Below are 24257 nucleotides of genomic sequence, written 5' to 3'. Positions count from 1 at the left end.
TTTGTACCCTGTGGTGATGAGCTCACTTAGTTCAACACAATGAGTTTAATTGCTTCAGGTTTCGCCTGYGGGRCGGGGAGGGAAAGTAGATAATAGGCACTTACAAGATGTGAGGAGGGCGTTGTGGCTAAGAATGAGTGAAGGATGTCATGAATGATGCCCTCTGTGTTTTCTGTGATATCACATTTCTCTTCAGGAGTCCCCCCATCACCACCTCAACCCACCTTTTTTTTGTCTTGGTTAACAGAACAATGTCTGATTTGGCCACCAGCAGGAACAAAAGAAAACAACTTCAAAARCCTAAATTAAACATACTGCAGATGCTTTTGAGTGTGTGTGTATGTGTGTGTGCGTGCGAGCGACGTCTGCCGGGCCCTGCAGGCAGAGTGAATAATTAACAGAGCCACTGAGTGAAGTAGGGTACCAGGCAGGGTGTTTTGTTACCCCAACCTCACTCAGCACGAACAGCATTAGATAGCCCAATCTATCCGCCTGACTTGTGTGTGTGTGTGCATGTGTGTGTAGTCGGCTACTTTAGATGATTCGACCATTTGATACCTGCAAAAGCCTCCTGCCGCCTGGTAACTATTCCTGACAGAAAGCCTATACATCCCTAATCAAACTGGTAGACCGGCAGCAGCAACATACTGCCAAAAAACTAAGACATTTAGGACATTTGATGAAATTTTGGTGATTCAAACATAAAAAATCTCAAAAGTATCCAATAACAKTGTTTCATTTTGAGTAAAGATAAATGTCGGGTTATGCAAGCGAACCAAAATGTGTGAACAAAACGTGAATCTTTAGGTTTTGATGTCAAGAGCCGCCTGCACGAAAAGACAACAGTCGGGTCTCCGTTTGTCCTGATTGAAATTACAGACACTCGCTGGCATGAAGGCAGAGAGAAAATCCATGAAGAAGACAGAAAAATCAATAGGAAGGCGTGTTTAACTTCCAGCTTAGTAACTGAACAAGAGTCCTGTGCAAACCGATGCACTTCACTCGCCTCTGTTAACAATTTGTGAGGCTGTGTTGTGTTGAAATGAAGTTTGTCGTGTTTTAATTTGAAGTTTTAGTGAACGGGCATGCTTGAAAATCCATAAAGATCTCTGATTGGATGAGACGTTTGAGCATCTGAGAGTTGGGTTTGCTGACCGTAACGGCCACAGAAAATCATTTTCATCACCTGCTGCTGAAGCTGAATCTTTCTAATGAACTAGAAGACAGATTTCAACGAGACTTTCGGAAAGTCACCTCTGGATTTACCTTCAACCARCTGTTGAAGTCAATCCTATTCAAGATGGCTGCCACAGCGAAGCAGCCTTCACAAAGACAAAAAAAACATTCTAAAGCAAACCAAAAATAAAATCCCATCAACTCTGCAAACAAAATGTGCCATTTTTATTCAGCATTAGTATTTTGTTTACATTCTATTTACAACAGAGACACGCATGACAGGAAAAAAAAAGTGAAAACTTTGTGTCATCTCAAAATAAAGCAAGAAAAGAGAGCTAATACATGAGAATGGAGGTAAAAAGGCAACTAGATTACAGCAGGACGAAGGAACAACCAAGTGCACTTATAAATTCAGATTTCAAGTTGAGGACATACAAACGTTACAAAACTGGAGACAATGTCAGACTGCACAATCTGCACATTAAATTAGATTAAAAGATGACTTCTTCTTTTTGACCTGTGTGGGCAAAAACATTAATACTGCAAAATAACAAAAAGATAAATTGTCACTAACATTTTCTAAAYGCTTCAGACTCTGTTCATAGCTTGTGTAGCACCTGCAGGTAGGAGCCTAAGCAGCTGATGTTGATTAAGTTGTTGATTCAAGTATGAGAGTCCCTTCTTTTTTTTTTCTTTTTAATTTTAGCAGGGCTCGGTTSTGCTGTGCAAGTGTATTTTGTAGCTCACAGAGAAAGAAAATATACTAAACATACTAGTGAAATGGTTGTTTTCTTGAATTAAGTGAACACTTCTGTTTTTTACTATTTATTACCATTTTCTGGCTGCAACTGAGCCCATATTTAGTTGGTAAACAGCTACCTTGTTAGAATGCTACTGTAATTTTTAGCTTTACAAAGTAGACGTTTGGTTTGTTCAGAAAAAWATATATAGACAGAAAATTGCAGTACGTGTCACAGGAGTGGTTATTATGTCCGCAAGAATTTTACTGCTTTGGTGAAATATCCCATTAGCAAGGTGTTCAGTCCCTGAAAAGATCCACCTGGCTGCAGAGTGCTTTAAGCTGGCAAACAGGTTTAAAGTTTTCCCTCTCTCTTTTCCTAAATTTATTTCAAATGAACAGCTAGAGGTTTAAAGTGGTAGTTCAGTTCTTTTTGAGACAGGTTGTGAACAATCGCTATCTTACCTGCTGTAGATAGCTCTGAAKAAACTTTGAAGAATAAGCTTTCTGCACTCTCAAAACATCAAATCTGAAAATTTTCATAGCTTTTCCTAGAAAAACATTTTTTACCTCATCACGCCCAGTTTCACTTTTACATTACTTTTTTTTATTAAATTCTATCATATGTAAGTGCAAACAGCACTGAGAGCAGCAAACAATCCAGTCAGAATTAAACAATTTCTCCAAACTGAGATCATTTAAATCTACAATGGGTAAGATATTAACTGGTCATAACTCTCATACAAAACCCCACTTTTAAAAAAAATCTATCTCTTTAATAAAAGGTCAAGGGAGAAAAGAAAGTGGGGAAAAAGTCACTCAGGATGACTAACTTGAAGAAAAATGTTTTTTATGCATGTTTTTGGTGCATAAACATATTTTTACGTCAGAAACTATTTTCACAAGAATCTCAACGGGCTAAAACATATCATTACCCATACTCAGTCTAACGCCATCTAACGTTCTAAAACATTGGAACAACAAGCACACATACACCACACACTTCAATTTGCATTATAAAAGGCCACATTGTTAATGTGATTCATTCATCCTCAAAATTATTACAAATTAAATAAAGCGGGCCGGTTTGGACCTAAACGGCAAAGTTTATCAAACGAATTGAAGCGGAAACAGTGAGTGGGGAAACGCAACACGAACAGTAAAATTTAGAACAAACATTCGCAACGCAAGTTAGAATTATTAAGAAATAATAAACAACTAAATGTGAAATGAAAAAAAGCTGGACAAAGTTAAGTGCAGCATTTAAAATGGCATCCAAGCTATGAAATTTTACTAGGAATGCAAACTAATCAACAAAAAGTTATGTTATGACTCATTCTCCATCAGTTTTTTTTAAGCTGGRCTTAAACACATTTCCCCTCTTTATTATCCTTTTGTGCATTTAATTACTGTATTTCTCATATTAACGTGATCACCTTTTCACACAGACGCCAGACAGTAGAGTTATTCTCTACCAGAACAAAGGCCAATAAGGATACAATGACAGTGCCACACTCCTAAAGGCTATCACAAGTTGGCACTACCATGTAAAAAGAGAAAATGGTTTGTTTTCACACTGATGAGTCTGATTACCGCAGTAAATACTGCAGATTATCCTAGAGCAGAAAGCACAGGGCTTCAGGACACGCTTAGAATGACTGTTGTCATCTGTATTTGTTTTAATTATAAAGAGCAACAGTGCGGATGTGAGTTTAGAGTATGAAGTGCAAGTCTACGATCACACAGTCACACCTCTGATGCATGAAATAAATTAAAAACAAGAGATAAAGCTAAAAAGGTGTCATTAAAAAGCTTCTGAGCAGCAATAAATAGATTTATCTTGTATTTACAGTTTACCAGACACTTGGAGTTTGCAGTTTAAAGCATTAAATTCTAAGTATKTCCAAAGCTGCTGGATGTTTTGTTCTGAGGATGAATGGTTGGCGCTCAGGATCCTCCTCACCCGACTCCTTTTTTTTTTTTTCATCATCCTTCTACAGGTGAGAAGGGCAGGAAGACAGCAGAGAACTCGAAGGAGATGATGCTCGTACAGAAACAGCGTCCTCTAACGTGTCTTTTCCAGTGTCRTGCTGTAGTTGCTGTTACAGTTTTGTTTTGTTGTTAAATTTGCCTTTTTGCACACTTAAACATTCACCTAAACACACACACATACACACAGATTTTGAGCACCCGATGCCTTGCTCTGTCTCCACTCGATGCGTAGTGTTATCCTCCCCACAGCCTCACACTCCATCTGAGTGGCAGTCGCCTCCTGACGCAGACCTAAAAACAGCTTCTTTTTTTTTTTCCTCCCCTCCAAGCTTTCGTTAAAGCGATGAAACAAACCTAGTGAACGAGTCCTCGGGGCACCTTCGTCTTCGCTTTGCCAGTAAACCGTTAATTCAGCTTCTTCTCGCTTTTTAAGGAGCCGTTGCGTTTGTGCTTCCCGTTGGCAAGGCTCCCACTATGGCAGTGTCCGTTGGTCAAGGTACCATCATCCCTGGTAGCGCCTCCTCTGCTATGCTTCCCTTTAAGCAATCGCACCAACCTGCTCAGCAAAAAGCCTGYGAGAGCAAGGCCAGCTGCTAGAGTGAAAACCACATCCAGTAGAAAGTACTGATAGACGGACACGTTGTACACCGCCGAGCGCAGGTGATTGGCACCGTTGTGACGGAGGATGTAACTGATCCAGTAGGCAGCCCTGGTCACAGGGTGGCCTGGCTGATCTTTGTGAATGCTGGAGAGAAGATGTGCCTGCTGGCGATACCTAGATGTAAATAAAAAAAAAACACACAAAAAGAAGTAGTTAAAACAGACATAATACGTTCAACAGTTAACATTTGAGTTTTACGGACAAACTAAAAGGCACAGGAAAAGGTTTCACAGATAWACAAAGTGTGAGTCTGTGATTTGCAAGGAAGATTTAAACAAATCTTACCTGGTGTCTTCGATGACGCTGGTCAGAGCTTTAAAGAGATCGTCCTCTGTCATGTACTTCCAGTGCAGCATGATACCCATCCCTTTGGCTGCAACACGAGTCATAGTATCGTAATGGTCTCCAAAAAGGGGCACACCCACCACTGGTACTCCATGATACATGGCCTCGTAGATGCTGTTCAGGCCCCCGTGGCTCAGAAAAGCCCTTGTGTTAGCRTGGCCTACATGACAAGAGGTATTGGGAAGTTTATATGCATATGAAGTCTTTTTGTTTATTACTAACCATTGCTCAGAAMCTTTAGCTGGGTTAGCTTCATTAACTGGTAACATTTTCTTTTATGGTACCCTTATTACCATGTAATTACAAGGTAATTAGGGTAAAAAAGAAAAACTCCTGTTAGTAAAACTACCTTTATTGGGTAAATAAAATCAAATTACTATTCAAAAGTAACTCAACACTATATTTATAAACAAAAGAATGCAACTAAATTTTGTGGTTAGTGGTTAATTGCAATTAAATACAACTTTAAAACTGTCCAAATTACCTATTTACCTTTTTAGGTGTTACATAGTGAATTGTAATACATTACCAGGTAAGTGCTACATCACTGCAGACAATTAATTACATAGTAAAATTGTACCCTAATTACAAGGTAATTATATGGTAATAAGGTAGTAATTACATTTAATTACATTTTATTACCTTGTAATTACATGGTAATAAGGGTACCATAAAAGAAAGCGTTACCCNACAAGAGGTATTGGGAAGTTTATATGCATATGAAGTCTTTTTGTTTATTACTAACCATTGCTCAGAAACTTTAGCTGGGTTAGCTTCATTAACTGTTAACGCTTTCTTTTACGGTACCCTTATTACCATGTAATTACAAGGTAATTAGGGTACAAAAGAAAAACTCTGTTAGTAAAACTACCTTTATTGGGTAACTACAATCAAATTACTATTCAATAGTAACTCAACACTATATAACCAAAATAATGCAACCAAATTTTGTGGTTAGTGGTTAATTGCAATTAAATACAACTTTAAAACTGTCCAAATTACCTACTACTTATTTAGGTGTTACATAGTGAATTGTAATACATTATCAGGTAAGTGCTACATCACTGCAGACAATTAATTACATAGTAAAACTGTACCCTAATTACAAGGTAATTATATGGTAATAAGGTAGTAATTACATTTAATTACATTTTATTACCTTGTAATTACATGATAATAAGGGTACCATAAAAGAAAGCATTACCCATTAAATATCATTCCAGATTTTTGTGGCAAATYCCCAGTCCCCAACAAAATCGCGCAAAGTTTAAAGATGGTGTTCTTCCCACAGGGAAAAAAAATCAAAATATGTCATAATGCAATCTAAGCGATCACCAAATCTTTCTGCTATTTTTTTAAAGGAATACACTAAAGTAAGTCTTGATGCAATATCATAAACACACTTTTGTTTTATGTGATTTTTTTTGAAAGTTTGGTTGTCAGTCTGTATGGATCAGCAAGAAAGACTTGATTTAAAATACTGTTCCATCTTCACAAACTTTTACATTACAAATAAAAAATATTTCTTTAGTTTTGTACTTCTGGCAAACAAAACATTGCATGTCACAACAACAAGAAAACTGTTTTGTAAAAACAAAGCAAAACAACAAACATCCATTTTGCTTTGAAGCAGACGTACAAATGAAATAAAAGATGGTTGTCGATAAAAGAAGTACACTGTGACAGACACAACCAGTGATGTCCTCACCCAATAAATCATTTTGAGGCATCCAGTCAACAAGCTTGGTGTTGTTCCCAAGATTACTGGGGGCAATGCCGGAGAATCTGAGGAACGAGAAGAAAACAATGAAGAGAGAGGACCAAAGAGAACTGACACAGTTTATCAAACACTCCCAAAAATGTTTGATCGAAGAAGAGCAGAACGACTTTTTTTTATTCTCAAGCAAAGAATACTGTTGAATCACTTCGCACACGTGACCTTGTTTGTATACAATCCTGCAGACAATAATGCATGCAGAATACCCAACACAGGCTCAAGCTGTGCTTTTATTTATAGCCAGCATTGTACCAAAAGCGTAATGCACTTAAGTTTGTAACAAATATTTATGATGTAAGAAAACACACGCTCCAGCAAACAATGGATGGTTAATCCTATAATGATGTGAATTCATTTACAATATATCCTTCTAACTCCTGCAGTCTCTCAGCTGCTGTATGAAACTTTTATCTTCTACTCAAATGAGAGGTTTCTTCCCTGCTTGAGGTCACTTGAGGACACCTGCACTGTTTGACAAGTGTGCCGCCGGCCAAGTCAAACTCCACACCTGTCACCGTCTTCAGAGCCTATCACGCCCAGCACTTGATGGGAGCTAAAAGCCTGAACCAAAAACCTAAAGTGTCCTCGAGTAGATTAAATCAGTGGTGCTGCTGCTAACAAAGACAAAARTGTACAGAGCAGACTGAGGAGAAAGCAAAGCGGCAGACTTTTTGGATACCAAAGCTGCAGAGGAACAATTCGACGGAATGACAAATTGGTCTGGAGCTACTCATGTCTCAAAAAAAAAAAAAAAAGAAGGAACTGGGTGACCCGGAGTCAGACTCGTCACCGTCATCACCGTGTATGTACTGTCGCTGTGTGTGTGGGAGAGAAGCACTTCCGCTCCCGATGCATATTCATGCTACACAACAACCTCCATCTGTCCATCCGCGTCTGATTCCCTGCCCATCCCCAGCTCTTTTWATCTGTAGTCAACAAAGCCTTGCTTCATTGTCCCACCAATCAAAGCCTACATTCATTGAGGTATTAATGACACAATTCATTTGGCTCCGTCCCCGTCCCTCCCATCAGCCCTCTTCCTCTTCTGTTCTCCAAGTTTTGTGGAACTACTGCAAACCAGATTACCATTTAAAGTCATGGGTCTACAAAGTGACCGTCGCCTCCAGCTTCAAGATTTTGATAAGTGCATCAGTTGACCTGCGGTTCGGGGCACAGATTTATAAAGCAGATTCTGTACAACAGTAACGGCTATTAAATCAAGCCCTGGCTTCCTCTTCGTCATATCACATATTTAATAATAAAAAATGTAAAGAAAGAAGTCATCACACATAAACTACCCTCGTTTTTGATAACGACCTATCTGAACAATGTGTCAACATGAGGATTTACTGAGTAAACAGGCTCACCATGGGAACAGTTAGTTGTTCTTGCAATAAAAAGTTTCATATTYCATTAAGCTGTGGTATTTCTCTTTTTGGTCACCATAAAACTGTCGTATCTGTTTCGACTTTATGGCAATCAATTAACTAACCCTCCCTGCTATATGACCAATGTCAGTGTTTCTTTAATACGGCAATACAGTCCACTTTCCAAAGAAACTGGAGTTTGGTTTGAAATATTTAGATTAAGACAAGTGAATTATTTGCAAGTAATCCAAGCTCGAAATCTTATTGAAGTTAGTTTATAGACAACTTACTAAATGATTAAACTGGGAATTAAATCATATCGTCTCTGCTGTATCTGTTATTTATTGTTTAATTAAATAGCTCGTGAAACATCTCAGAGCAACCAGTAAATTGTGTATGTAAAATCATGCTTCTACAGCTTTGAATATAGTAAATGGACTAAAACCAAGAAAGAAACATACATTTTCCTCAGTTAAAAATAAATCCTTGTCAAAAATTATTTTATTTATTGCTTTTAGCAAGTATTAATGTTTTTATTATTCTGTTTTAGATTAGATATGGATTTAAAAAGTTTGTAAATGACTGTGTTCTGTTTTTAATTACAGCCTTTTATTTATTTTTAATAAACAGAGCAAAAAATGATGTGAGAGCAAAAATGGACAACTGAACTGTGTTTTCCTTTTGATTGTCTTGATTTTTTTAAACTTTTTGTTTGTTCTGTATCATAAGCAGACTCTGAAGAAACAGCGACACAGACGCTCAGAATCATTTAAAGGTAAACACGAGGATGAGGCACACCAAAGTTTTGTCAATACTGCTACTAAGAGTTGATCCTTTAAAAAGTGTTTGTGTTTAAAACAGAAACAATAGAAGAAGAAAAAACACTAAATTTTCACCTCATCCTTAACAACACATTTTAAATTTAAATTTAAATGCTTAATGTGGATTCTGAAACTTTACAAGGAATGATAAAAAGTACAGAGTCTGCTGACCTTTTCGGTTAGTGATGACATCACATATAAAGTGTTTTTGTCTGTAAACAAACTACATTATATAGAAATCAGGTCTCATGTTCTCCAGTCAGAGCTTTGATTTCTGCTGCACGTGAAACWGGAATTGACCAAAACTTTTACACAGCAACTGGTTTATTTTTAGAGTTCTTTTTTAATAAAAAGTCATGATGCAACCCTAACCGATTTCTGTATGAATAAATAAAATTCTACATCACACATGCTACTAGAATGACTCAAAAACAATGTGGGTCATTGTAGTTAATGACTCACCTGGTTTTAAATATGCCAAGATAAAAARGTTAAATATTAACTGGTTCAAAGATAATGTTCGAAAATATTGTGCAAYAAGAACTCTCATTCTTTTCTATTTTTAAGAAATTTTTGGGTTTTGCCTTCTTTGAATTTATGATAAGGGTGATAATAATAATTATATTCAGAATAATAAAATATTTAAACTTTTAATGCCTTTCAGGACACCCAAGGACACTTTACCACATTAAAAACACAAAATTAAACAAATGACAATAAAAACACACTTCAACTAAAAACTAAATGACTAAGAATTAAAGTGACAGTGGCTGACTGATTTGAAAGCAAACAATTCCCTTTATTTTGCCACGTTCTTTGTTTGCAGTACAACCGTTTATTGGGATCCAAGTCATGTGAGACTGAGCGCTGAGTATTTCCTGATTTACTTTGTTCAGCTCAGTGCATGTGTGAGGTTTACCTCCAGATGACACGCTGGGGCAGCCTGGCGAGCGCTCCTGCCAGTTTGTGAGCAATGTCCTGCGAGAGGTACTTGACTCCAGCTCCGAAYGACACGACCACAAAGCCGTGCTCTGTGGTGTCTCTAACCCACAACTCAAAATCCTGCAGGAAGAGGAGAAAGCACAGGAGATGAAGTAAATTTTCGRATAGACTTTTCTTCACACTCGTGTTTTAACTGATTTAAACAGTTGCTTCCCCAACAACCATGGTTCGCTACCACACAGCGGGGGTGTGGTTTATTTAACACCTGCTAAATGCCAAATTATCCACATCTGTTTCCTTCATAGCAGTTTTATTTTGAAAGAATCACRAAGTGGAAACTACAACTACGGGTGATCTACAGCTTCACTACCATGAATACATGTGCACAGTCAGTGATCCATTAAAAATTGGGGAAAATAATTTAATTCACTACAAAATAGCAGGAAGGTCACTGGATCAAATCCCGGCACCGGGACCTTTCCGGGTGGAGTTTGCATGTTCTCTCCGTGCATGCGTGGGTTCTCTTCGGCTTCCTCCCACACACCAAAAACATGACTGTTAGGTTCATTGGTAACTCTAAATTGTTCTTAGGTGTGAGTGAGTGAATTGTTGTCTGTCTCGTTTGTCTCTATGTGTGGCCCTGTGATGGACCTGCGACCTGTCCAGGATGTAGCCCGCCCCTCGCACAGTGCATACTGGATATGGGCACCAGCATCCCAAAGCATATGACTCATTGGAATATCATCTCTATTTTAAATAAAACTGTACCTTGTTAAACAAATCAATCAAATCATAAGCAAACAAAATGGAAAGATTAGTCTAATAGAAATACAACAACTAATAGTCTGTTTCATGTGTAGAAACAATTGCTTTTTAAAAAAAMCACTGAAAAAATGTCTTCATTACATTTACTAAATACAAAAATCTAAAACAGCAGAGGTTTATTACTCTGTGAACATTAAAGTTAGCAGTTTTCAGAACCAGATTTTGACCATTTTTAAAAGGATTACCAGTATTGTTTCATCAGTAAAGGTCAGGTTAAACAAACTGGCACCAGAAACTCAGAATACCATCAGTTTGTTGAAAAAGGTTGTCTGTGTTAAAGCAACAAYTAAGACTGTAATGATTTACAAATGTTTCCAATAAAACCAAAACACACGGTGATTTTGTGCACTGTAGTATATAAAACCCACAAGGACACAAATTTCCCTGTCTTTTTACAGAGTAAAAAAAAAAGAAAAAATTCCTAATATTTATTTATGCCTGAAAACCTCTCTGGAACATTGTTTTTAAACACAACTATAATAATGATCTGGTGTCACTTCAATTAGGTTTTTCTAATTAGTTTTAAATCCTTGGGGCATTTTTGTTTTCCTATTTCAGGCAGATCATTTTTGTTGACACTTTCAAAATGTCACCAACAAACATCACTGATTCACTTTTTTTCAATGTGTTCTGTACGAGTTTGTAAACCTCTGTCTTGTTTTTCTTTGTTGTAAATCACAAAAATGATTTGCAGGCATCCTATGATTATAACTCATGTTAAATAACGGACTGAGATGGAGTGATCTAATTGAGAACAGCAGCTCAAAGGAAGGATGTTCCTGGAAGCAGCAGAGTGATTCTAATGGGACTTCATTTAAAGAAGTGATYCACGTTTCTGAGGAAACCTGTTTCTCAGAACTGAGCTCGTCTTTTCTGAAGTTGACAAAGCCTTCCCTTTTTAATTTAGAAGAAAAAGAAAGTCAAAATATGTTTTGTTTTGCAGAATGAATAGTTTGAATGAGTGTGCAAGTAGTGAAATACCTATTTCCATTTGTTAAGCAGTTGTAAAGTGATCAGGGAGCAGCCATGTTGAAGTGACATGAGCACAGAACAAGTAGAGGGAGGGAGGCCGATGGTCCAGCTGCAGCAGCTACGGTTTGGCGCTGGCACGGAGCAACCTCATGGGCACACTGGGCTCTGTGTCCCTGCAGCATAGCCCTGCTATCCCTACAACACAGCCTTAGTGACCCCATAAAAAGAGTCCCAGTGTCCCCTGAGCTCTGCACAGAACAATGGCTGCGTTCTCCCTCCACAGCCATTATAACTCCCTCCACACAGCACAGCACAATGCTTCCTATTTGCTTGAGTGGCATTCCTACAACCCCCAGCAGCAGATACCGACGGCCCGCGCCCTCAGTGTCCAAAAGCTGGACTAACAACCCTTCACTGCCCGCCTCTGCTCTCCATAGCTCTCCACCCCGTCCACTCAGAGTTTAAAATATCCATTCATCCATCCATCCATTTTCTGTACACGCTTATTCCTTCAGTTCAAACCTATCCTAGCTTTAGCATCAACTAGAAAGGGCTGCTTTGTTGCAGGATGTGATAATTGCAATTGCAAATTTTGAACAAGTACAAAAAGGAACAATATGAAGAGTTGAGAAAGCAGACATGTTATTAACCGTTGGAAATGAACTATTCTGCTAATCACTCATAATCATTACGTGATGTTTAGCATCTTATTCACATAGCAATCTGACACTTTCTAACAGTCATCACAGCCTTTAAATTTGACCTTACTTGAGAGAAAAGCCCATAAAATAAAACAGTTTCTTTTTTAGATAGAAAAAAAYGTGATTCCTATTCCTGCTCTTTATTTAAATATCCTTGAGTCTGGGTGAGTGAGTTTAAATAATGCACAAACAATAAATGATTCACAAACCTTTCAAGTGGGTGAAAGGTAAAAAAAAAACCAATTTGACTCTAAACCCATGACTGCATAAAGGCTAGAAGTTGACCAGTCAGTTTTAAATTGCTAATGCAGATTTTTTTTTCTTTAATGAGGGCAGCCAATGGCTTATTTATGCGGCAGTTTTTGACCTACAAATTGAACATTAGTAGTAATACACAATGAAATTTATAGCAAATTTAAATTTTAAAAAAGAAAAAAAGAAAGTGCTGCTCACAGACCTATGCCCAGGCATAATTACTTTAAAAGAGGTAAAAACAAAAATAGTTCTAATTTAATGGCTGACTGACCAATTTGTCTACCTCTACTAACAGCATAGAATCAATTTGACTTCATAATTGTCTTGAACATTTATTACTGTGATAAAATATAAAAGAATATTCATCAGATCACTCTATTAGATTTTGAATGCTTTAAGTGTAACACCATCATCACCTTCAGGAGCAATGGGTGTTTTACTTAGGACACGCAACCTCCTTTGAGTGGCACCATGCAGGCACAACACCACCATTTATCTGCCTGATCAGATCTTGGTACTGACCTGTGGTAGAGGGCTGGGGGGCTTGGTGAGGATGCCTCCTATGTAGACCACATGAGGAAGGGTAGGCCTTGGGAACTCCAGAGCCAYGTCGGTGCACAGCATCCACAGCCGGCTCCCCTGCACCAAGTCGGCCATGGCCACCTGAGGCTTTACTCCGTGTTTCTTCATAATCCGGTCATATTTGGGCAACACAATGAAATGGACACCAAACCGCTGCACCAGGTAAACGGCTGTGTTCGCAATCCTCTCCATTAAAGACATGCGGTCTGTCAGCAGAGAGTTGAACTCGGGCACATATGATAACGGCGCTGGGGCTCCGACTTCTGCGGGGTACCACAGGCCTGTGCTGAACACAGCGTATTGCACATTGAGGATGTGAGCGATCACAAAGCCACACATTTCATTGGGGTCCACTAGCAGCAGGTCAAACTTGGCTTCTTTCAGGCGGTTCATGACTTCAACATTGCCAACAACCGCATCACAGTTCTGAGAATAGTGGTCAAGAATGTCAAATAGTTCCAGAAATGTCAGGCGGCCTGAGAAGATGTTGCTGACTTTCGATTGGAGGAAGTTGTCAGCTGTGCTGCTGTTAAAGATCCCTGGGTAGCGCTGCAAATGGTAGTGAGGAGAGGGGGGGACCTCACGACCCTCTGAGACTAGAAAATGGCTCTCRTGGCCCTCTTGGAGTAGAGCTGTCGCCAGCGTCTTGAAGATGTAGAGGTGAGACTCAAACATAATGGGTGGGACCACAATCACTTTAGCGCCCCACGTTGAGCTGGGACTCCAGGTGATGAGTCCAAGGAGAAGCAGCAGAGATGATGGTAGCGACATGGCTGTAACGATAAAAAAAATCTAATTAATAAATGGGTAATGTTCACATTTACCATCTTATGTACTTATTTAAAGAGGCACAGTGTTTATAAAACAAACCTCATTACCACTTTAGAACAAATACATAATATTGTCAGAATAAAAAAATCATTATTAGGGCTGTGCGGTGTATGCGGTAGAGGGTAGAAACGGTCTGAAGTTGGCCTACGGTAGAAATTTATCCTCTACTGTCATATCGTCATTACCTCATCGCATCTGTCAGCAGGGCTGCGAGTGCAGAGACAACTGAGCAGGAGGAGTTTGAAATATAAAGAAGAAATTTTAGCGTTTTAAAACATGTATAGTGAGAATAAATCCTCAAAATTTCCTCCTCCTGCTGTAGAAAAGTTACGTCGGGATCATTTCCTCCCTCCCTCCACGTGGCGCAGAGCAAAGCTTTAACAACAACCATTTTTTCACCCCCAAGTTGTCAGAGAAAAAACTTGTTTTTTATGTATTGTTACCCACCACAAAGATGATAAAAAAAGACCTGGATGTTCGTTCAGTCATAAATCCAACTTGCTAATGTAAAGTCGGCTTCTGCTCTGATGATGAAGATGAGCTCGCAGTAGAACAGCAGCTTATAAGTTCAGCAGGCAGAAGCTCATTGTATGGCAGGCTGATATTAAAGCAAAAATGCTGGGTTTGATTAAGATTAGTTTTCTGCAAAAAAAAAAAAAAAAAAGCTCTAAAAATTACATTATCTTTACTTTTCATGATAGTTTTCTACCGTGATATATACCGTTACCGTGAAGAGGTTCAATTTATACCCTGATATGAAATTGAGGTCATACCGCCCAGCCCTAATTATTATATTAGCATTACTTGTTAAATAGAAGTCACACAGTATTATACATTTTATAGAACCAATACTCATGAGATAATATAAATAGAAAGTTGCTATATTGATAAAACAGACTTTTATTTGTGTGTGTGTGTGTGTGKGGGGGGGGGGGGGTTCTCCTGAAGAACAGAGAAGCAGCATCATAACAGCTCACTGTGTCAGATGATCCTTTCAGTTCATCTGACATCACCTAAACCCTGACAAAAAGCTTTTATCTTGTCTTTTAATCCCTATCACTAAGAGAGTTTCAGCCTATCACTGAGAGAGTTTCACTCTGGCCCCATCTTTGATCAGTCCTCTTTTATAACAAGAGAAAACAGCCAAACACTAAAACTAACCACAAAAATGCTCCAGTGTTAGTACAGATATGTTTTTTTTACTCTCAATAGTTTCACCCTCTGCTTCCTGAGATAAAACCTTTCCATTTCTTCACACAATTGTCACAGACATGGAGTGGGTAGTACCAACGTCAYTTTCAACCTCTATTCACGAACACAAGCACAAAGAGTCATTATGTCTGTATAGCCAGCACCAATATGCCTCTAATTCATGCTCATTCTTTGAGTTATAACTCAATGCTAAAAAAAAACTCTTTTTGACGAGTTATCAATAATTTTTTTGTTATTCTAATGCTCAACAACTAACTTTGCTGTCTTTTGCCGTTACRTTGGGGGAGTCTGCTGACAAAATTACAAACAACTACACAAGTAGTTGTGGTAATGAAGTTCTCCACAAAACCATGGCCAACACAAAGACAGCTTTTTGAAGTTTCAGCACAATGTTTAAGTATAAAATGCATCAGCCACCTGTTTCCCTCTGCAAACAGCTCTTACAGACAGGACCGGAGACGGCCACCGCTCCGACCGGACCAGCACGGTCCGAATGTTAACCTAATGAACACTTGAAGGCCCAGACTGTTGATGGAAACCATAGAAAYCAACCACTGTCCACCAAGGACTGTGCTGCGTCATGACTTAGATTACTGACAATAGTGTCTGGTTACCCTGCACACAGTGACAGCAGCATCTAGACGAAAAGTAAGGGAAAAGGAAAGAGTAAATGATCGATCGATGAGGACAAAGTGGAGATGAAAAACTGCAGAACTTCTTAATTGAAATACTGAACCATGTTGGACTCATGTTGAAAATGATGTAAATATCAAACCTTAAACATACAATGTAACTGCAACATGTGAATGTAAGCACAACTTTAGTAAATTTTGTCAGCACATTACCAACTTCAACCAGGAAATGTGCAACCACTAGTCATCAAAACAGAGGAGCACGCCAACGTTAGCTTAGCACTTCAGCTACCTTGTCTACACAAAAACAGGACGTGAGATGAGAGATTATTAAAARGTTTTGTAGCTGTATGTGCGGGAAACGTTATCCATCCATATTCTTTACCCGCTCCTCCTGGGGCCTGTCTCCATGTGTCACCATAGTGAGGTGGAGTACACCCTGTACAGGTTATAAGGTCATCCAAAGGAAGAGAGACGAAACTTCTATTCACACCTAGAGACAAATTAAGAGTTACATTATCCCAACATGCCTGTTTTTGGTCTATGGGAAGAAACCAGAGTGCACAGAGAAAACCCATGTGTGCACAGCGAGAACATGCTAACTCCACACAGAAAGGCCAGGAGTGAAACCTGCGACCTTGTGGCTGTGAGGCGACAGCGCTAACCGCCATTCGACTGTTCAACCCAGAATACAATATTCCACTATAAAAATAATAATAAAATCTGTTTTGCATAAAGCTTTATAGTCAAGCTGAAAGCTTTCCAGCAAAACCTGCTGTGAAAAACATCAAAATACGTAAAAAAAACAATGCATCATCTTCCTCATCATTATYATCAGTCAGTCAAATTTCACACAATTATATTTCCATAGATTTACACTATTAATGCACCATATGCAAATAGTGATATTTGTAAGTTTATATGTCCTTTGGAGAAGGATCTTTCCTCTAACATGAAACTCACCAGAGAAACTTTGAAAAGAAACATAAGGAATAAAAAAAATGAAAGTGACCTGAATCCACTGACATATCCTTTCCCACTTCTACAAAGACCCACTGAACTCCTTCACAATCACAGCTCAACTACATATTGAGTCGCTGCAGAGATGTTCAGATCGGTAACCATAAACACTGTGTTCCCAGCTGAATCACTTAGTTACTGAACAAGAACAACAAAGCAAATTACAACATTTTAGCAACCATTACTTCAGCTTTCACAGAGAAAATGTCTAAAACTGTTACATCTGTTAAAGCCAAACAGAGCAGGATGTTTATTTTTTGTTGTTTGTTTTGTTTTTTTGTAATCTGCAAAAAGCTAATGAATAATCTGAACAGGTCCAAGACTGCCTCGGACATAATTTCTTTATTCACCTATGGACACATACTGCATTTATGACGTAACTGTCTTGATTTGACACAGCAGGATGATTGATTTGATTTGATTTGATTTATTTATTTAACAGGAAAAGATGATTAAAAATTAAGCCTGACTCAGCATAATTGCTGTTTTACAGCAGGTTCCTGTTCTGCAGCACATAAAACACTCAGAATTACAGCATCACAATCACATCATTATTATTACACCATAGACACAAAGACAAACAAGCATACCAAATTTCAAAAGGCAGTATTTGCAAAATAGGACGTCTAAATATGAGCACAACAAAAAGTGTCCAGAAGATGGCAGACAAGATTCTTCTTAAAGGGCTGTAGTTTTGAAATGGACTTTATGTTTTGAGGAATGTCATTCCATGCTTTAGTATAAAAATAGAAGAAAGACCTCTGGCCGTAACAGTTTTTAAAAGTTGGTAATATCAGTTGTCCTTTTGTAACAGATCTAGTTGAATGACCACTTCCAGAATTTGATTTGGGCAGCAATGCACAGAGTTCCATAATTGGCACCTTGGATCTGAAAATATAAATTAATACCACTATACAAAACATCATTCTGAAAAGTCAAGGCATCAGACAGTGAAAGAACTATACAGTGATGAGTCCAACCAGGAAGTTTTTTATGAATTTTGTAGGCCCTGTTGTAGAGCCTAACTATGGKTTCTAAGATTTCATTTGTTGTAAGAGACCAAACAGGTAAACAGTACGACATGGTTGAGAGTATAATGGCATGAAGATAGATATTTGAAACAGAAGATGTCAGATTGGATCTAATTTTTGAATAAACGTATAATTTCTGTTTCAACTTAGTGGTTAAGACTTGTACATAATCACGATRAGTCAAATGAGAATCCAAAGTAATTCCAAGATATTTGTAGGTAGTGACAATATCAAGGGGTTTGTTTAAAAAAGTGAGTTGATTTGTTATATTGAAATGTCTCCTGGGGGAGGAAAAATACATGCACACAGTTTTTTTTAACATTAAATAACAAAAGATTATCTTGAAGCCAACCATGAAATGTCTGAAGATCTGCTTGTAACTGACTATTAATACTGTAGATTCAATATTGAAATCAGACCAAAAAAAGAACAGTATCATCAGCATACATTAAAATATTTGAATACKTCAATATTTTTGGAAGGTCATTTATGTATAATAGGAAAAGCAATGGGCCCAGTATGCTACCCTGCGGAACAGGACAGAGACCCGGACACAGAGCTTCCATGTTTCACAACCTGACACCTATCTGTCAAATAAGAGGAAAACCTGTGTTTGCAGATGATGAAAGTTGAAAAGAAATCAACTTTTATAAGAGAGTATAATGATCAACTGTGTCAAACGCTTTACGAAAATCCATATATACAGCACCACTTACTTGACCTTTGTTCAAAGCAGCACGTATTAGTTCAGTGAAAAAAAATTAATGCAGACATGGTTGACCTTGACGTGCGGAAACCATGTTGGCTGGTTTTGCTTTCAGCTCATTGTATCAGTGTATGAAAGGGCAGATTGGATTTTTAAGTCAACTCAAGTTGTTTTGCCTTGCATCTTTTCAGGCTTAGGTCATGTTAATAAAAGTTAACATTAAGAAAAAAAATCAGCATAATATGGACAAATGGGCACAAAGATCATATTAGCTTTGAATTCATATTTGATTTGCCATTGGTGGAAAAAAAATCCAAGGGGCACATTCTTAACCTGCTCAAAGTGTAAAAGGTTGAGCAGAAACGTCAGCAGAAAATCCTTTCAAAAGGTTAAACCCTGATAATGTAATCCAACATGACAACAAAAAGACAAAAGGCAGCTTATCAATGTAAGCAATAGAAATATGCCAGTGGTATGTGCGAGTTAAGACTCCATAAATGTTTAAAAGCAAAGTTCAAATCTTTTGAAATGAGGTTCTATGGAAAGGGTATGACATAATGGCATCTTACCTGTTGCAGATAGATCTTTGAGTTAAACAGAGTTTACTTCTGACTGGACTGATGAGCTAATGCCTAGTCTGAGTGTTGCCAGACCAAAGTGGAATGCCGGCTTAAAAYGCCAATCTCTTAGAGCGGTTCATGTAAACACTATTTTATAAATATTTACTCTGCCTCTAATTTTTTTAGTTAGCTTCTGGTAATTATGAGCTTGGAAGCAAAGAACTATGTAAATAATTGGGTGATGTAAAACTGTAGGTACCGGGAAAAGTATAAAAATAATGTTCACTTGAATGACTGTGATGTTTTTGAAAAGGGAGTCATTTAAAGATGACAACGATCCGCTTTAGTCTTGRACCTGTTCAGGTTATTCATTAGCTTGTTAATCCAGTCAGAATTAAACCATTTATCCAGACTAATGTTGCTGAATGAGCTATCTGTAACAGGTAAGGTATTAATTATTCGTGACACTTCCACGAAACCACACTGCAAAAAAATGTTTTAAAGACAATGTGTCCAACACTCCATTTTTAAATAAATTTCAGGTTTAAATTTGTCCAAAAAATAAATAATTGAAAGAGCTGTGAGGAGAAAAAAATGCACTTTACTTTCCCATGCCAGGGCACATGAAATAATGTTTATTATGACAACATGGTCTCTTAGTTTCTTATGCTCTTATCTTTTAAAGCTCCACCAGCATTGCAGAAGGACTACACAGAGCCAAGATCARTGTAAAAGCCAATAAAGCCTGGAAATGAAGAAAACAGGAGCTCAAAGTTAACAACTACAAAAGTTTTGAGCTCATACACTTTCTAATGTCATGACTCTATATGTGGTATTTTATTTAATCGTTTTGATACCAGAAAAAAAAAAAACCTTCGGATTTAAAACCTCATTTACAAGCGTGTCCTGGTCGAGACAAAAAAAAAAAAACCTTCGGATTTAAAACCTCATTTACAAGCGTGTCCTGGTCGAGACAAGCAGCTCAGTCTTCGTGTGTCACAGGATTTTTTTTCTTAAACAACTGCATGTCTCAGCACAACTGCCAAAACATAAGAACAGGTCCGACAGGCTTTATCTAAGTCAGAGTTAAGCGTTGTAACACCAAATAAACTTTTACAGGAGGGTAGCGAGACAAAAGTTTCCAGTAGGTTTCCGGTAACAGCATCTCATTAACGTAATGTGCTGCAAATCCTGGAGCAGCGATGACCATGAGGAGTGGCTGGAAACTGAGCTAAAACAAGTGAAAGCAGCTATTCGGTACAAAAGGTGAATGGTGATAATCATGTCTCCTCTTACTTTGTCTATAAAGACGGTCTTTTTCTGGGTTAGAATTTGAGTGAACAGGTGCTCTGCRGTGGTATGCATGTCAGCTGAGGTGGGTTTATCCTTTCATCGTGTATAATAGGTGTTGGCTTTGGGTGAAGACTCATCTCATGACACAGACAGCCTTCAGAGTTGAAGCCATACCACAAAAAAAAAAAAAACATATCTTATTGAGCGAATCTCAAAATTGACGAGTAGGTTGGACGTTTCACAACAACATGCATGTCTGTAAAAATGTGTCTTAAGACACGTCATGCTTGTGGATTAAAAATCAACTCCACACACCTTTTTGTCCCCCTGTAACATCAGGTGATGTTATGCAACGTGATGGCAAGCAGGCAGCACAGACAGSAGGGCTGATCCTTTTATAGCTTTTGGAAAACACTTTACATTTTCATCAAACATGCTGAGTTTACTATCAGTTTGCAGCCTTAATACACTTAAAATGAAGCAATAAATGCTGTGTGGGTGAGCTACGTCAATAAAATGTACAACCCCTTTAATTGGAAACGTTTTAAGAAAAGAGTAATTCACTGAGAAAAAGTCAAAGCCTGGTCGCTCTGGGCAGCTAATACAAAGTAGAATAATTTAAAGCAAATACTATCACCGTATGCTCAAATATTAAATGAAAACTTTGGCTGGTAAATGTATATTTACGCGGGCAACACAGAATTAATTCATGGCGAAATGCGTTTGTAATTTCTACCAGTGATAATGTCGGTGTGGAAATTTCCTGAAGCTACTGAACGCAACACAGGCTGACTCCACCTGAGTTTCAGCTGGTTTCGGCTGTTTCCGAGCAGAATATAAACGGGGAAAACGCGTCTAATATATATCTTCGTAAAGTTACTCATTCCTATACACATACATAACGTCAGCGAATAAAACAGAGCCCGTGAGAAGAAGTTTCTCGGTGTAAAAATCGGACAGAGCGGCCGAGACACCTGTTGTAMAAACACCTCTTCCACCTGTGTGTGTGTGAGTCGTTCAATGGCCTTACCTTTACAGACTGACAGGTGATACGATCGGAGGGGGGAATAAGTACCGTCGAGACGTAACCTGAACAGAAATTAAAATATTTTTTTTTTTACAAAAAAAGGGGGGAGGTAAGGAAGAAAATAAATAAGAGTGAAGTTTTTTTTATATAGGTCCCCGGGAACTGACACGGCGTGGGGGAACATGTAAGTCCCAGTCCCTTGCACAAGGGGTGGTTTAGAGGCGGGRCTAGGCGGTGTAGCAAGATGGAAACGAAAGGGAGTGGCGGAAGAAGAAAAAAACTTACTGTGAGTGAGTCCTCAGTGAGGACTGAAACTACCAGCTCCCTCAGGTACTTTARCCTCTGATATGGGAGACTTTATGACTGCTGATAGTTTAGATAAGCGTCATTAGTTAGTCACACTTCTTGGATCTGATACTTTGTCAGTGAGATTTAAAAAAAAATGCACGAGGGACGTCACCTGAAATTTTGCCTAAAGGTCTTACCTAWAGGGCACCAAACTGCCCAGGGCTTGCCCTGTTTATCACACAGATGAGAATGTGTGTCAATATACAGTATGTGACTCAGGAATTAGTGGTATTTTAGTGGATTCACTGCTGTTATTCAACTGCTGCAACAACTAATTTGAACTGTGTTTTTTAATTATTATTCTTCACAGCAAGAATCTGCCTCTCRTKTGGTCAAAAGAAGCTTTTTTGTGTGTAAAATTACTGTAGAATATTTTGAAAGTATTGGCTTTTATTTTAGGCGACTGTTCATTATGTCTGTAGTTTACRCTGTTGGTTATTTAATTCATATATTTCTGAGCAGTAGTTTAGATATGAACAAATTCATGAAAACAGCAGTTATCTACATATTTTGACTTAAACATTCAGATCTGTAAAGTTAAATCTGTTTGTATGATTATGAACAGTTAATCTCTTACCTGTTTTATCTTTTTATTAATTTTAATCTATTGAAGACTGTCACATAGCAGCAGCTGTAGTGCTTATGTGCAGTAAAACAAAAAAGTGTAAATGATTCAAACTTTTACTTAGATCCCAGTCASAAGACAACCTCACTACCACTGTTCTAAGCTGGTAGGGAGGCTTTATTTCTGCAACATATATGTGTAAATGATTTGATTTGATTTTGATTTATTGATTTAACAGGAAAAGATTATTAAAAATCAAGCCTGACTCAGCATAWTTGCTGTTTTACAGCAGGTTCCTGTTCTGCAGCACATAAAACACTCAGAATTACAGCATCACAATCACATCATTATACACCATAGACACAAAGACAAACAAGCATACCAAATTTCAAAAAGGCAGCATTTGCAAAATAGGACATCTAAATATGAGCACAACAAAAAGTGTCCAGCAGATGGCAGACAAGATTCTTCTTAAAGGGCTGTAGTTTTGAAATGGACTTTATGTTTTGAGGAATGTCVTTCCATGCTTTAGTATAAACACAGAAGAAATACCTCTGGCCGTAACAGTTTTTAAAAGTTGGTAATATCAGTTGTCCTTTTGTAACAGATCTAGTTGAATGACCACTTCCAGAGTTTGATTTGGGCATGAATTTCATGTCAGTGTTATGGAGACAGATGATGTTACTKACATTTTCTCAGTCAAAACCCACACAAATTATTCTGTCCATTGCCTCAGAATAAGGTGTGGATTCCAACTTATCTTATTGGCATAAGGCACCTTTCTGTGAAAAAGTATGAAAAATAAMACATTGAAGTTTCCTGAATTTATTTACAGTTGCATATTTTAAGAATCTCAAAATCAGCATGTCATAAAAGTTGGTCTGACAAACAAGGTATTTCATTGTYGAATTTAATCGAAAAAAATGAGCATTATCACCGTAATGTCAAGTTTTAGATCTGTTACCACTGGCATTGCAAATTTCTCTAAATTGAAAGAGGAAATGCAACTTTTTTTTTCGAGGTAACCCTGTTTGCAATGTCAACATTAGCTGCTTAATCCAATTAAAAAATACTCTTTTTCACAGAACTTTTTCTTGACCTGCATGRGGTTATTTCTGGGTGAAGAAACCGTAAAAAAAGAGTGCTCAGGGAGAACATGCTAACACCCCAAAAGGCTGTGAAGGAAACCTGTTTACAGATTAAAACAAAAGAAAGAAAATTTGTAGAAACAAACTAAAATTCAAGATGTTTTAATGTGAAAAAAGACTCAAAATTGGATTAGATGTCTRAAAATTTGAGTCTGGAAAAGTTTGGAATTCCAAAATGGACAATATGTTGGACCTCTCAGATCTGTTGTGTTTAGAATTTATATCCACACATCAGAAAGTTATAAAAGTCAACTGAATGACTGGATATTACATGGCAATCCTAGTTAGAGTACTGCTGTACACCATCAGTTATAAGGTAACCTACTTTATTATGAAGATAAAAGTTGTGGTCAACCATCTTCTTTTACTGAAACTATAAATAAATTAAAGGCCCAGTATTCCTGAAAAAAATTATAGCCCCTGCTGCCTTCCCTGCCAGTGTCAAACCAAACCATTTCATGCTTAGAAGAAACCATTTCAATCAAAACTTTTTGTGATGTTATGAAATATATTAAATTGACTGTGATTTGCCATGTTCAAGACCTTCTAGACCAGAGATTCCCAAACTTTTTATCTTCTGACCCACAAAATATCGATGGCTTAAACTTGTGACCCCAAATATTACTGGTCTGAGTACACGAACTTCATTAATAACTAGGGCTGTGTATTGGCAAGAATTTGGCGATACGATACATATCATGACAGAGGTGTCACGATACGATATATCCC

At 37.9% G+C, this 24257-nt stretch overlaps 1 protein-coding gene across 1 annotated transcript; it reads right to left on the bottom strand.

The window, feature by feature from the left end:
• Nucleotides 1–1378: 1378 nt before the first annotated feature.
• On the bottom strand, nucleotides 1379–21607 carry ugt8 (UDP glycosyltransferase 8). The gene is made up of 6 exons (XM_014007854.1): nucleotides 21471–21607; nucleotides 13096–13928; nucleotides 9798–9940; nucleotides 6622–6698; nucleotides 4854–5073; nucleotides 1379–4682 (listed from the first exon to the last, which is right to left on the bottom strand). Exons 2-6 carry the CDS (start codon nucleotides 13924–13926, stop codon nucleotides 4313–4315), a joined length of 1641 nt encoding a protein of 546 aa, XP_013863308.1. The 5' UTR covers nucleotides 13927–13928; nucleotides 21471–21607; the 3' UTR covers nucleotides 1379–4312.
• Between the last annotated feature and the right edge of the window lie 2650 nt (nucleotides 21608–24257).

This window comes from Austrofundulus limnaeus, unplaced genomic scaffold (genome assembly GCF_001266775.1).
Source record: "Austrofundulus limnaeus strain Quisiro unplaced genomic scaffold, Austrofundulus_limnaeus-1.0 Scaffold45, whole genome shotgun sequence".
Classification (NCBI taxonomy): Eukaryota; Metazoa; Chordata; class Actinopteri; order Cyprinodontiformes; family Rivulidae; genus Austrofundulus; species Austrofundulus limnaeus.
Note: the sequence above shows the minus strand (reverse complement) of the source record. Positions and strands in the feature narration are given on the sequence as shown.